Genomic DNA, 13,039 nt, shown 5'->3' with positions numbered 1-13,039 from the left:
TATATATATATATATATATATATATTATGTGTTCATAAATAACGTTTAGTCTGTGACTAAGACCTGAATCTGTTTCTCGAGTCCTCCGATGTCCCCGTACGTCTCCAGAGGTGCCTTCTCTACCTTCATCACTGAAATCAACGGGTCCACCTCGTCGCTCAGAATTCCCACAATGCTGCTCGTCTGAACACACACAACACCACTATAATGCTGCCACATGCAGCTGCTGCTGCCACTGGTGATGCTGTTCCTGGTACTGCGCTGCAGCAGCCAACGAGAATAGACTCTCAACGAACCTTTCGATGGCCCGGCAGCAGCAACAGAGAAGCAGCATTGAGGCACAGAAGCCATCACGAGAAAGAAATAGTCGAGATGAAAACAACAATTTTATGGCAAAGCCTTAAGTCCCCTCCCCCCATATCTGGATCCCTTGCCCAACAGCTTCGCTCACCAAAAAAAGATGGTGACAGGAAAGGAGCAGCGTTGCGCCATCTCCCCGAGTATTGTTTGTCTACTTGCACTTACCTTGTTGTGCAGCAGCACCGAACAGCCGGGCTCCAGGAGGTCTTTGTCAACGAACGACAAAATGTTGACATAGTACTCGGGGCCAATTGAAGAGCTCACGATGGCGTGTTGGTCATCTATCAGCTCCTCCAGGGTCCCCACGCTCAAGGGCGACCCCCTCAGCTCATCCACACGAGAGACTTCTTCCTAAATACAGACCAACAAAGCAAAACAAAACAACCAAAGAATGAATGCAATGCACCGGAACGACCTCCAGATACAACAACAAGCCAGCCTGACGAACCAGACAGACTCATAACAAACACCCCACCTTCCCCGCCCCAAATGAGATAAACAACAAGACGAAAAAAGCGCAGACTTCGTGCAAACAACATAAATTTAAGAAAAAAAAAAGCTCCGACTAGATGTCCAGGCGAAAACGGCAAACAAGTTCAGCAATACCACGCTTCCCAAAGAACAGAAATACCCTACTTCGTTGCGCTCCTCTGCTGGCTTGTGCTGCTCCTGGTTGCTGATGTACTGCGCGAAAGAAAAATTGCAAGAAAGAAGACACCAAACGAAAAGACAAACGTGAAAGACGGCCTTCCAACATAATCCGCAGCGCCACCCCTGTTCGCAGCTCCCCAGCGCGGTGTACAGACAACGTAACAGTGCGCCGCTCAAGGCGGACGTAAGCGGGGCAACTTGCTCTCCACTTTGGAATGCTCAAAGCAGCTTTCCTATGCAAAGAAAAAAAGGATGGGATCAGCTGAACCGCCCCACCTCCTCCTCCAACAAGAGGTAATCCTTGACGCGTTCTAACTTCAGAAGCCGCATTCGGCATTTAGTAACGGGCGTCACTGCGTCGAATTAATTAAAAGGATACACACAAAAGGAAAAAAGGGAGACATCAGAGGGGCAGATGCACAGACATGCACCGTATGGGATGTCCTTCTGTACACCTCAAGACATTGCGATATATCCCCGTCAGCACTGTTAGTCCTTTTCGCGCTTTTAATGTTTTTTTACCATTTGGCAGTTTCGTAGCGCCGATGGCGCCCTTAGGCTTCTTGCGGCGGCCGACGTGCGAAGGTGGTGCCGCTTCAAGGGGTTTCTTTTCCTTCTTCTTGTCTTTCTTGTCATCTAAAAGGCACAACAACACAGATACCATGGATGCATTCATATGGCTGGGATTATCTCTGTTAGGATCTGTTTACAGACCCCAATATTCACTCATGCAAACCAACAACCGGGCGGGGGCTGCAGCTAAATTGCCTCCTTTCTCGTAGCAGCGCCCTGACAGCTGAGGCCCTGCTTCAGAACATTCAATATTCCGATGCACCAAATATCGGCTCAAATCCCTGAAATCATCTGGCGTATGTTGCATATGGTTCGGCATGTGTTTTGAGGCCTCCCGGCATTCTGGGGCCTAAACGAAGGAGCCCTGCAGTGTATGTGCAGCTGGTAGACGCACCGCTGCCTCCTGGATGTCCAGGGAGGTTAAAACCCCCATGAGCATTCCCCATTTTGCTAAATATCAGCGGCGCCAGAGCTGCAGGCCGGCGTCCGCTGCTGCAGACGTTCTTGGGTGTCTGTGCAGACACTGAATCTGATACTTTTGCTGCGGCACACGAGTTAAAGAAGTGCTGAAGTAGATTCAGCAAGTTAGGAAAAGAAGAGCGACAAACTATGCGCTGAACGCAGCTAAGAAGCAACGGCCAGCGGAGCGGCGCCTTCTTGCTGCTCCCCCTGCTGCTGCAGTTGCGCTGCAGCTGCCTGAAAGTGTTCCTCCTTTTGTTTGCTTCAATTAAATAAGAGAGACTGCAACACAGACACTGCCTTGCTGCTGATAGTGACTCGCTTCAACTCGCTCAGCCCCTAAACAACAACACGTAGCGGTAGGGGGCTGCTGCCGACACGCCGATGCATGTGGCTGTTCGGAGGGGCCAAAAAGCCCCAATGTAGTGCCAAAAGAATTTGTTTAATTGTTTAACACTCATTTCTTGTCTTTCCTTCTCTTTTGGCGGAAAAACAAATGCCTGAAACGCCATTTTAATGGGGACACACAATAGCCAGCAGATGTTGATGCCCATGAACTTTTAACTGCTGCCTTCAGGCCTCCTCCTGCTCCAAAAAATGCCAGAGTAAACTTCAACAGCTCAGTGTACAGACAGGCCCCTTCATATTTTGAGCTTTCCTTCCAAGGTTGATCCCTTAACGGGGCCTCCCCGTTGTTTTCGTGCTCGTGTGGGAGGCTTCACGTCGGTGAGAAGCAACAGGGGACCTGATGAAAAAAAAATGGAGCTTTAAATGCATCAGAATGAGCTGAACGGTTGAAGTTGCTTAGTAGAGGTGCATTTTAGGGTTTAGGGCCTCCCCTTTGGCAGTTTTGCGCACTTCGAATATGGAGTGGTTCCGACTGTCCTGCCGGCGTTTGTTCGCCACTTCTTACGCCAAAAGTTCTTATCATGAAGGAAGCATCAATCCTTTTGCAGATGTGCAATGGTAAGTAAGCACTTAAAACCGCTTCAGCAGGTCAACTGTTACTAGACTCCAAGTGGTGGCTGGGTGCCGCTAGTGGGATCTGCGTGCAACGTGCGGCTAGAAGCGTCCCGTTTCTTATTTCCCGTTTCCGGCTCATCTCTTTTTGTTCTTTGCGTCTCTCTGTTCAGGATTGCGAGGCCTTTTATGAAGCGAAATATGCCTAGAGATCATGTGCTTGCAAAGCCACACCGAAGTTTAAAAGCCGTAACGATGTTAGATGAGGAAACCCGTAACCACTGGCACATTATTGACGCCAAAGGGAAGGTAAGTGTCCCTGCAGTGTTTGCGATCTGAAAGTGCTGGTTAAATAGCCAGTTTACATCTAACAATTTTTCTCCCAAGTGCTTCACATATTTTACCTTCGTCTTGTTTCCTGCGTTTTCCCTCTAACCTCCAGAGCGTCGGCGGCTTGGCAGCGCAGATCTGTCGGCTGCTACAGGGGAAGCACCGCGTGGACTATTCGCCTTTGAAAGTTTCAGGCGACTCTGTGGTGGTTGTGAACGCAATTCACGTGAAGTTTTCAGGCCACACATGGGACACGAAGGTTTACAAATTTCCGCGGAAGAGTGAGGGAGCTGCAGATTTTTCCTTCCCTTCTCCTGTCTTTTGTATCGACTATCTCTCCAGATTGCTGAGTGCGGTTTTCTGCAACTGTTCTTGTGTTTTTGCTTGCTGTTGCAGCCCATCCTGGCGGCCCCAAGGTGTTGACGGCGAAGACAATAATGGCGCGCAACCCTTCTATGATTGTGAGTTGCCTTGTTTCTTTGTTCCGTCCGTTGCTCTTTCTTTACTCTCCGTTTGTGCGAATGCGTATCTATTGACAATTGTTTGGCGTCTCTTCATACTGTCTTTATTCCTTTACGCCTGTGCGTGGGTGGCATTCAGCTTAACCTAGCAGTAAAGCGGATGTTACCAAACAACCGTCTGCGGCAGCTATTCTACAGGTAAGCAAAACCAGCTGGGGCAACAGCCTCCTCACTGTCGTGCTTTGCCTCTTTTGAGATGCTGCACAAACAAGTGCGCCTGCAGCAGCTAGTCATCTGTACGAACACGTACTGTAGACTGCAGGAAAACCAGATTGGAAACAGATTCTCTTGAGGCTGTCATCAGCTAGCTGACAGTCGCTGTAAGCGACTTTGTAGTTTCCTTTTTTTCTTGCTCTTACTTGTTGTTTGTTGTTTGTTGTTTGTTGTTTGTTGTTGTTACTGTTTCCCTCATTGCTCTTTTCTTGTCCTGTTTGTCTGTTTATCCTGTTACATATGCTGCATGCGTGAGCTGCATTGCGCAGGAAGCTGTTTGTCTACCCAGGGGCCATCCATCCCCACTGGCAGCTGCCCCAGGTGGTGGTGCCTGCCGTGCCGCCTCCTGAGGCCCCCAACTGTCCCTTCTCCGTAAAGCTAGCTTCTCCAGAAGAAGCGGCCCGAAGAATTAAAGCACTCAGTGACCTGCAAGCCTCCGTTGTGGCGGAGGTGCACAGCTAGTGAGGCGCACGTACACCTCGCAACGCCGTGCGGTTTTAAAACATCTGGGAGGTGTTTGCTGTATCTTAGCACTTTATTTGAAATCCTTCTTGTATCTTTTGGGTGTCGTAGTCCGTTGGAAATTGAAAAGGCAGCGACTGAAGCAGTAGTGGGGTTGCTGTTCTTGCCGCAGCTCCACCCACTTCCACTAGGAGACAGTCACCAGCCCTCAGATATTCCGCTACAGGATCACAAAGTAAATAGTTGAGGCTAGTACCCAGGCCAATTCAACTGCATCCAATACCCACATAGCCCACACCAGAAACATGAACCGTTCCCGCCCTACGTGTCGCAGGCCCAGCTTGCCTGAGGCTTGTTAGCGGCTGAAACGCACGGACGATGTGTTTATACCTGTTCTTACTACCGTGTGCATGTCATTAGGCCGCTGCAAGCATCCTCTGTGTTCGCTCAGCGGGCCTACTGGGCCATATGAGTTCCTGTTCAAGTTTCCGTCCCAGTTCCTGTTTAGACTTCTGATTGTTTTGAGGACAATTGTATCCGGTTTGATCGGAGGAGAAGGCACTTTTCACAGTGACACTGGATGCAAAGTTTCAGAGACATGTACTTGCGTGGTCCGCTGGTCCAGTGGGGTCACCTGAACAGTGCCATTTGGCACCGTTGCTTGGCGAAAAGGAGCAACAGAAAGTTGGGGGCGTCAAAATTGCTGTATTATCTGTATTTAAATTGAAAACTGCGTCAATGCGAAGGAAGACACAGATACACAAACGATGAATGTCGAGTTGCTCATCAACTTCACAAAGGAACGCCGGGTCGGCTGCACTTTAGAAAGGCCAGTTGAGCAAATTTAATCGTGAAATATTGAAACAATAAACGCAAGGAACTAAATTTTACCTTCTATTCCTGTGTTGTGGCCCGTATTTAGTTCACGAGCTAACGACGACCCACATGTGCGGAGGGCGTTCGCATAAGCCGCTATGACCAGAAAGAAACCTTCATTGTATGTGTTCCATTTTGTGGTACTTCCTGTTACATGAAAGTTAAAGGCTACCTTGTATATCTCTCTTATAACACAGTGGGGCGAATTTAGAGGTTATTTCTGTGCAGAAACCGGTGGGAGCTTGGTCTTGGGGTTGATGTGGTGTTTCATTTCATCAGACCGCACACCGAAGACAACCACTTAAAAGAGATCTCGGGTACATTTGTTGAACTATTGAGTTGTTGGCTTTGGCATTTTATTGTAAAACTCCCCGTGGCTCGCAAATTGACTCGGCCGCTCTGCCCTGCCGCTGCCGCCTGCGGCCTTCCGTGCTGTACAAGGATACAGCGCTATTTCGGCTGTGTTTATTTTACTGGAATTGCATTGAAAAGCGTTTTCTGAGCGGTTACAAGGGAGCGCATGTCTTGAAGATCAAGAAACGCCCTTCGGCCCAGCTGTTCGGTGGTTGGCTGGTGTTGTCGTCTAATATACTCGTGGAAGCGCCTGTCTACCTGTCCACCCCAATTCGTCTTCTTGTTTTGCAAAGGATGTTTACATTCGTCGGTCACCAGTTCGTTGCGGCGGTCTGCTGAGCCGAAATTGCAAACAAAGAAGGGAGAAGAGTGCCTCAGAGGGGTAACACAACTTTAAAATGCGACATTGTGTCCGAAGTCCCGTTATAATTGATTTTCGCTCCTCCTATTTGCAGTCTGAGTCTTACGCAGCCTCTCGTATCTCATTCGTTGAGGTGTATGAGCATCTTCTGCAATCAGTTGCCTTGAAGTCTCCGTCTGATAGCCAAATGTCGTTCTCCGTTTGCAGAGATCAGTTAACACACAAGTTCAAAGTGGAAGTATAAATGCGTATATTGCTGTTTATGCGTACGCAGAAACACAACAAGGGTTTCTTCTCTGTTGTTTGTGAGTGCTTCAGCTGCCGCAGTTATCCTTAATGTCATCTGCGGGTTGCCTGTACAGTTCAAACTACCCTGTGCCTGTCGGGGGTTTAAAGATGGGGAGAGCAACAGAGTTTCCTCCTCCTTTGCATTACTCTGTTGCTGCAACTCCTGACTTGTCGGCAGGAAGTGAGCACAGAGGAGCTTTCCGCTGCACTACTTCTTCTTGCTCTCCTGATGCTGTTTCTGCATCTGTTGATGGAGAGGAGGGGTCACGTTTTCTTGGAGAAGTGACGTTTAATCCCCCCGTTGGGATGGCTGCTGGTGTGCGTGCTCACCAGCAGCGGGGAGATCAGCAGGAGCAATCGGAGCAGCAGGAGCAACCACGAATTCATATGTGCTTCTCTGGGCTGCCAGTGGGGGGGCTTCGTCTGTTTGCGGTATCTTACCTTGCGTATGCTGCCCTATACTTTACTAGGAAGCCATTTTCCGTAGTAAAGGAGGAACTGACGAGGGAGTTGGGGGTTTCTACTTTCTTGCTGGGGTGTATAGACACCTCGTTCTTGAGTTGCTATGCCCTTGGCCAGCTGTGCTGCCCATTGTTTATATCCAAGTTGTCTGCCTCCCAGTCCGGAATGCTGCTAAGCAGCTGCTTCCTGCTTTCCTGTTGCTGCTGCTTCGCCTCCGGCTGCTGTTCATCTGCTGCCTCTCTTCTGTTCTTCTGGGGTTTTAATGGAGTTGCCCAGGCTCCGGCTTTTCCTCTTTTTCTTGCTCTCCTTGGCGGCCACACAAGCAGTGCAAACAGAGGAAGGCTTCTCTTCTCGTGGACAACATCTCAACAATTCGGTATAAATTCAAATCCTCCTCTCTTCCTTTCACTTTTTCTTCTTTTTCTTCTTCTCATTCTTGTTCGTCCTCTTCCTCTTCCTGCTGCCACACCTGCTGCTTCACATGTTACTGCTTGTGCTGCTGGTGGTCGCCTTGCTGCTGCTGTTGGACACCCTGCTAGATTTGCTGCTGTTGCTTGCCATGCTGCTGCTGTTTGACGCACTGCTGTTCCTTGCCCTGCTGCTGCTGCATGTGTAGGGGGGATACTGGCAACGCTCTTCTGCTCTTCGGTAGAGTGGGGGTGCGGCTGGCGCTGCTGCTTTCTGCTATCTGCTGTCGTGTGTTGCTGTGGAGGTCTTTTGCAGCAGATGTTGCTGCATAAAACCCTTGTTAATACCGCTGCTGTCTCTGCTTCTCGTTGCACTCTCCTCGACAGACAAGCCGACACAGAAAAGGCAGCGCATGCAGTATTAGCCACTTCCAAAGTGGCTCCCGCAGAAAAAGCCGCAGCAGAGCTAAAACCGGCACCACCAAATGCAGCAGACGCACAGATTGATGAAGGGGGGGGCGTCTTTGCTGCTGCACAGATGCCGGAAGATGTTGGCCTCTGTGAGCCCGCCGACAGCAACAGCACCTCTCTCTTCCTGTTCGATGAAGCAGCTCCTGGAGCAGGAACAGCAGCAGCAGCAGCAACAGCAGCAGACCAGGGCGGCTTGAAGGAAAGACTTCGGCTTGCAGGGACTTCCGTGTTGGGCGACCCTGTGCCCGTGCGTTCTGTCGAGTTGACGTTTCGTGTTTTGGTGTTGTGTTGTTCTTGTGCTTATTTCAGCGTCAAGTTTGTTCGATATACTCTCGTATTTTGGCTCCCCTTCTTCCTCTGCAGGCAGGCACAGCTCTCCGTTGCTGCTGCAGGTCTTTCTTCTGTTGCCTTCGATTTAGGGGGAGCTGCAGGGGCTGTTCTTACGGGGCTTGCAGGAGACAGACTCTGCAAAGGTCATCTGCTGCTTTTTGCATGCAATTCAAAAGTTATTTTCCGTTGTTTTCTTGCTCCACTTATTTCGACACTTCTGGTGGTTTTGTCCGATTCTCGTTGCCTGTTCTCTTTAGTGTTTTGCCCTCCAATTTACTTATTTGCTGTTCTCTTTCTCTCTTTCATTGGTTGCTCGTTTGGTTGTTTTAGTTTTCGTGAAAACGGAAAGAATGAGTGGAACACAATAAAACAGTTAATTGGAAGAATAATCAAAACTAGTTGATTGCCACAATAATTAACGAATCAATTGGGACAATAAATAAATAGTTGAATTATTTCAACTATTTTGATTGGTTAGGGTTGATTGGTTTGTGTTTGGTTATATTTGTTTCGGTGCTTCCCTTTTATTATTCTCTTCACTATTTTCTATTTTTATTCTCCGTTTGTCTTCCTGCACTTATGGCCGCTCCCACGATAGTAGAACAAAATCCGGCAACAGCACTTCATCCGAGACGCACGACGCATTGCTAATTGGCTGTCAACTGCCAAAACAATGCCCGCTAGATAATATTACAGCAGTATGCCTGACAGCCCTGGTTTGCTGCTCGCTTTTGTCTGCTTGCCTCCTCAGGGCGGCGTCTGAGTCTGGCGGCTGCCCTGTGTGCAGCAACGGGTATTGCACTGTTTTTTGTGCAGTTCTCAGCCCAGAGAATGGTGGATATTCGCCTGGCAGAGGACGATCTTCAGCTGTACAGACAGCTCAGCCTGCTGCACCTCCAGAAACGGTTGCAAGAAAGCTTTACACAACTGAATGAGCGCTACGACTTCGACCTGTCCGTTTCCGAGACAAATCGGAAATCTAAACTCAAAATAAAGCTCGCAGAACGCGAAGATATTCTTTTTCTTACACCTGAAGAAGCGGAAGACAACGATCCAACCATGGTGCAGGGCAACAGCAGCAGCAACAGTAACAGCGACAGCAGCAACAATCGAATGCCAGCTGCAGATACTCGCCGTTTATCGTCCGCCAACGGCCACAGTAATCATCAGCAACGACCCATTAAGTCCTCCATATACACCTTCCAACTAAAAGCGAAGAGACAGCAGCAGCAGCAGCAGCAGCCAGACAGGCATAACAAATGCACAGACAGCATAAACCTGCAGGAAGGGACCCTCCCAGCACACTCAGGTAATGGCCCTCTCTTTGTTGCAGCTGTTGCCGGTGTGGCTGCAGTTGTAAGTGCTGCTAGAGTGGCTGCTGCCGATCAACAGAAGTTGCTGCAGAGCGCCTTTATAAATCAGTTATTGTGTGTTCGTGTGTGGGTCGGATGAACCCGAAGCAACTGCTTTTCAGAGCCAACAGGAGCAGCAGCAGCATCAGCACCGGGAAGGACGACTGCAGCAGCAGCAGGAGGTGCGGCGCCTGCAGTCGATTCTGCCTCTGCATTTTGTCTTTAAAGATCCTCCTCTTCCTCCTGATGAAAACAACAGCAAACGCCCCAAGACCGTCAAGCACGGAGGTCTACGCATCGATACTGCTGCAGCATCAGACAATGCAGCAACAACAACATCAACACCAGCAGCAACACCCGTAGCTACAGCAACACGTGCTGCAGCCGACATTTCAGTTGTTCCCGAAAGGTCAACATCCACAGCAGCAGAAACAGTAGCAGCCTTCACCACAAAGGGAGCAGCAGCAACCGCATCAGAAAATGCACCAGCAGCATCAGAAGATGCATCAGCATCATCAGAAGCTTCAGAAACATCAGCAACAGGAGGACAGAATCATGAGGACTACCCGGTGGCGACGCTGAGTGCAAGAGAGGAGGAAGCTGTGTTGGCGTTGCTGCAGCAGCAGTCTGTGTCGAAGACAGAGTTGCATTTAGAGTTAACAGCGAAGAGCGCAGCCTTAGAGATGCAGGCGCGCAGCAACTTATTGCTGCTGCTGAGTTGCATGCTGCTAGTGGGGCTTTTGAATGCTGGACCCGATGCAATATTAGGAGCTGCTGCAGCGCAAGATCTTCTTGAGTTATCTGATGTCCCTTTGCGTAATTGCGCCGCCATAGCTGCTTTTATCAATGCCGTTGGGGCAGTCGGAGCTCTTCTACAGGTGCTGGCACACAAACCCTAAACCCTATACCCCAGATAAGAAGGGCTCCTCTGCAAAACCCAACACAAGGCAGGGAATGGGGACCGAGCCGTTTAGGGTCTAGCAGGGCTAGCATTTAGTGCTTAAGGGATGGGGAATATGTATATGTTAGAGTGTTTTAGAGCTTCCACCATGATTTATGGCCTAGGGTTTAGAATTGAGGGTTTGCCTAGCACGGTGAGGCGAGTGTATTTTGTGAGCCTCCACTTGAGTCCAAAGAGTTGAACGAATTGCTGTGCTAGTTTTTTGTTCGAATTCTATTTTTCTAAAAACTCTCTATCCTACGTTTCTTGCATTGTCGGTGCTGCGGTATCTGCAGAGTGTATGTACAGCTGCTGTTAGCGAGGCCTACGGGTGGCCTGTCTTGTTTGGGGTATTGAGTCTATTGTCTCTCCTCACGTCTTTTGTACTTCTCCCCGCAGTGTTGAAAGAAAAACAAAAACGAGCTTACAGATAACAGGCAGAAACAGCCCGGTAAACAGGCCAAGGCTGTAGCAGCAGCAGGAGGAGAAGAAGCAACAGAAACAGCAGGGGCAGCAACACCAACACCAGCATCAACAACAGCACCCGCAGCAGCAACAGCAGCAGGACTCGTGCGCTGAGGAAGATAGACAAGACAGGGGGGAAATAAATCTAACAACACTGCAAGACCAACACAAGCAGAAATAAGCGAACGAATGAAGTAAAAAGAAAAGCAGCCTGGAGGCAATAATGTCCTTCTGAGGCATCATGAATAAACTCTAAGCCCTAATCCTTGCAAGTGCATAAAATGGGACTCCTCCTATGTTTGTCCTCAGCTTGTCAGTGTTGTTTATGTTTGTGTGAGGCTCTGTTTAACGAACCTATGGGCAGAATAAACAACGCGATACAAAACAGACACTTGGAGGCCGGAAAACCCGAAACCCCGACTGATCTTTTCTCATCTGCTGATGGTTTCTCTTGAGGGTTTACGTTCAGCCTCAACTCCTAAATGTGCCCCTCAATCTCTCTTAACGAGCCCACGAGATCGGTCAGTGGGTCTGGATTTGGAGGGTCAGGGGCCCCCACCTCATGACGTATTTAAGTGTACACACTTAAGTATACATATGCACTGCCTTGTGAATTGACTTTACATTTTGTGTTTTCTGCCCAATTTCGAGACGGGATAGGTTCGACTGAGCCTTTAGCTGTATGTATACTACGCCTGCGCATGGGAGCCAACGACCTTCCCTAAACAGCGGAGAGGGGGGCGTCAGCTAGGCAATAAGGAGGATCTCATTTTAAAGAAATTGTACAAGTTCCCCTTTTAATTCTTTCAATTGAAATAGAAGTGCAAAAAGCGCCTCTAAGTGCCATATGTTCCAATGGACCCTTTTCTGTCCTGAAGGCGAGCTTGCGTGCGAAAACTGCGGACAGAGCCTCTGGAAGCGTGATTATGAAACTACGACTTTCCCCTTTATTTCCTACAAAAGGCAATTAAATTACACTTTAAATATACCAGAAGAATTAAATTCGGCAACTTCGATCTTTAGGGCCTCATGCTGGCGGCCTTCCACAGTCCGCCGGTTGGTGTGTCTTGCTGTCGGTCTCCTGTCTGCCTTGCGCGACGATTCTAAGCGTTTAGTGGAAAATCTTCCCCTTTTCATTTTACGGAAACTCATTTGCTGTTTAAAACCAAGGGAGGAGAGCTCTTGAAGCGCAGAAGGTGTACATTCGCCGCTTCCCTGCTCAGGCAGCACCCCTGTATAGATGGTGGGCTGTCCGTTCGTTTCAGCTTCGAGATGCGTTGAAATTTGATTGTATTTGAATTTTTCTTCTTTTTCCTGTTTTTTAAATGTAAGTGCAATGAAGCGTACATTCAGCGCGAGGCTTCTGCCTCGAGGCGTGTGGTTTGGTGTTGCATCTGGGTGTGTGTATTTTTCGCTGCTTGTCTCTGTCTTAAGAACTGCTGCATCTGAGTCTGCAGCAGGCAAGAGTGTTAATGATGAGACAATGGGTGATTCGGTGTTTGAATCTTCATCTTCTGAAGGTTTATCTCAGTACCGCAAAGTGGGCACTCAACTCGTGGGTCTGTGGCGGCAGTACACCGCCGCCAGCGCGGCGTTGGGCCATCTGCTTCGGGATTACAACGTAACCCTGCGACAGGAGCAGCGGGTGGAGTTGGTAGAGCTGTTGCAGCGGAAGCAAAAAGCCGCAGCAGCAGCCCTGAAGCAGCAGCAGCAGCAGCAAAGAGGGAGGGGATCTCGAGCGAGGGCCATGTTGCCGCTTTGGTCTGGGGAGAAAGCGAGTTTGAACGAAATAAAAGAACAGATAAAGCGTTTAGATGAAAAGATGGGGAGCATACCCGACTACAGACAGACGGAGAAAAACGCATTTCTTGTTCGCCTAGGTACTTCGCCTGTCAACGTTTCCAAGGCCTTGACGGCCCCTTTTTCTTCTCTCTTCCACACAGCGCTTAGTTCCTACAAAACCCACCTCCACGATCTTAAGAAAAAGTATGACGCCCTCTTTTCCACCTTGGAGCAAATCAAATATGCTGCCGCTGCGGCCCACGAACGGCGCGAGTTTATCGGAAAAACCGCAGAACTTGAAAGCTTGTTCGACCCAGATGCACCAACTACACTGAAATTCCCTAAAACTCAATAGAAAAGTGTTGATGTATTCCATCATATATATTCACTGATGCTTCGGTTGTACCACAGCAACTGTATGC

The 13,039-nt window shown here is 49.0% G+C and overlaps 4 protein-coding genes across 4 annotated transcripts; 3 read left to right on the top strand and 1 right to left on the bottom strand.

Moving 5' to 3' along the window:
* Positions 1 to 45: 45 nt before the first annotated feature.
* Positions 46 to 2,030, bottom strand: EMWEY_00024830 (Similar to uniprot|P40327 Saccharomyces cerevisiae YDL007w YTA5, related; the record flags this gene model as incomplete). The annotated part of the gene is made up of 6 exons (XM_013480961.1): positions 46 to 183; positions 526 to 711; positions 967 to 1,044; positions 1,288 to 1,364; positions 1,534 to 1,647; positions 1,979 to 2,030. 6 exons carry the CDS (start codon positions 2,028 to 2,030, stop codon positions 46 to 48), a joined length of 645 nt encoding a protein of 214 aa, XP_013336415.1.
* An 878-nt stretch (positions 2,031 to 2,908) lies between these two features.
* On the top strand, positions 2,909 to 4,529 carry EMWEY_00024820 (50S ribosomal protein L13, putative; the record flags this gene model as incomplete). Its single annotated transcript, XM_013480960.1, has 6 exons — positions 2,909 to 3,009; positions 3,177 to 3,312; positions 3,446 to 3,614; positions 3,730 to 3,794; positions 3,934 to 3,992; positions 4,337 to 4,529. The coding sequence occupies 6 exons, from the start codon at positions 2,909 to 2,911 to the stop codon at positions 4,527 to 4,529; spliced, it is 723 nt and encodes a 240-aa protein (XP_013336414.1).
* A 1,927-nt stretch (positions 4,530 to 6,456) lies between these two features.
* On the top strand, positions 6,457 to 10,329 carry EMWEY_00024810 (hypothetical protein, conserved; the record flags this gene model as incomplete). The annotated part of the gene is made up of 4 exons (XM_013480959.1): positions 6,457 to 6,854; positions 7,665 to 8,221; positions 8,830 to 9,434; positions 9,553 to 10,329. The coding sequence occupies 4 exons, from the start codon at positions 6,457 to 6,459 to the stop codon at positions 10,327 to 10,329; spliced, it is 2,337 nt and encodes a 778-aa protein (XP_013336413.1).
* A 1,989-nt stretch (positions 10,330 to 12,318) lies between these two features.
* EMWEY_00024800 (hypothetical protein, conserved) lies at positions 12,319 to 12,972 on the top strand (the record flags this gene model as incomplete). The annotated part of the gene is made up of 1 exon (XM_013480958.1): positions 12,319 to 12,972. The coding sequence occupies one exon, from the start codon at positions 12,319 to 12,321 to the stop codon at positions 12,970 to 12,972; it is 654 nt and encodes a 217-aa protein (XP_013336412.1).
* Between the last annotated feature and the right edge of the window lie 67 nt (positions 12,973 to 13,039).

The sequence above is a fragment of the Eimeria maxima genome, genomic scaffold (genome assembly GCF_000499605.1).
Source record: "Eimeria maxima Weybridge genomic scaffold, Emw_scaff257, whole genome shotgun sequence".
Classification (NCBI taxonomy): Eukaryota; Apicomplexa; class Conoidasida; order Eucoccidiorida; family Eimeriidae; genus Eimeria; species Eimeria maxima.
Note: the sequence above shows the minus strand (reverse complement) of the source record. Positions and strands in the feature narration are given on the sequence as shown.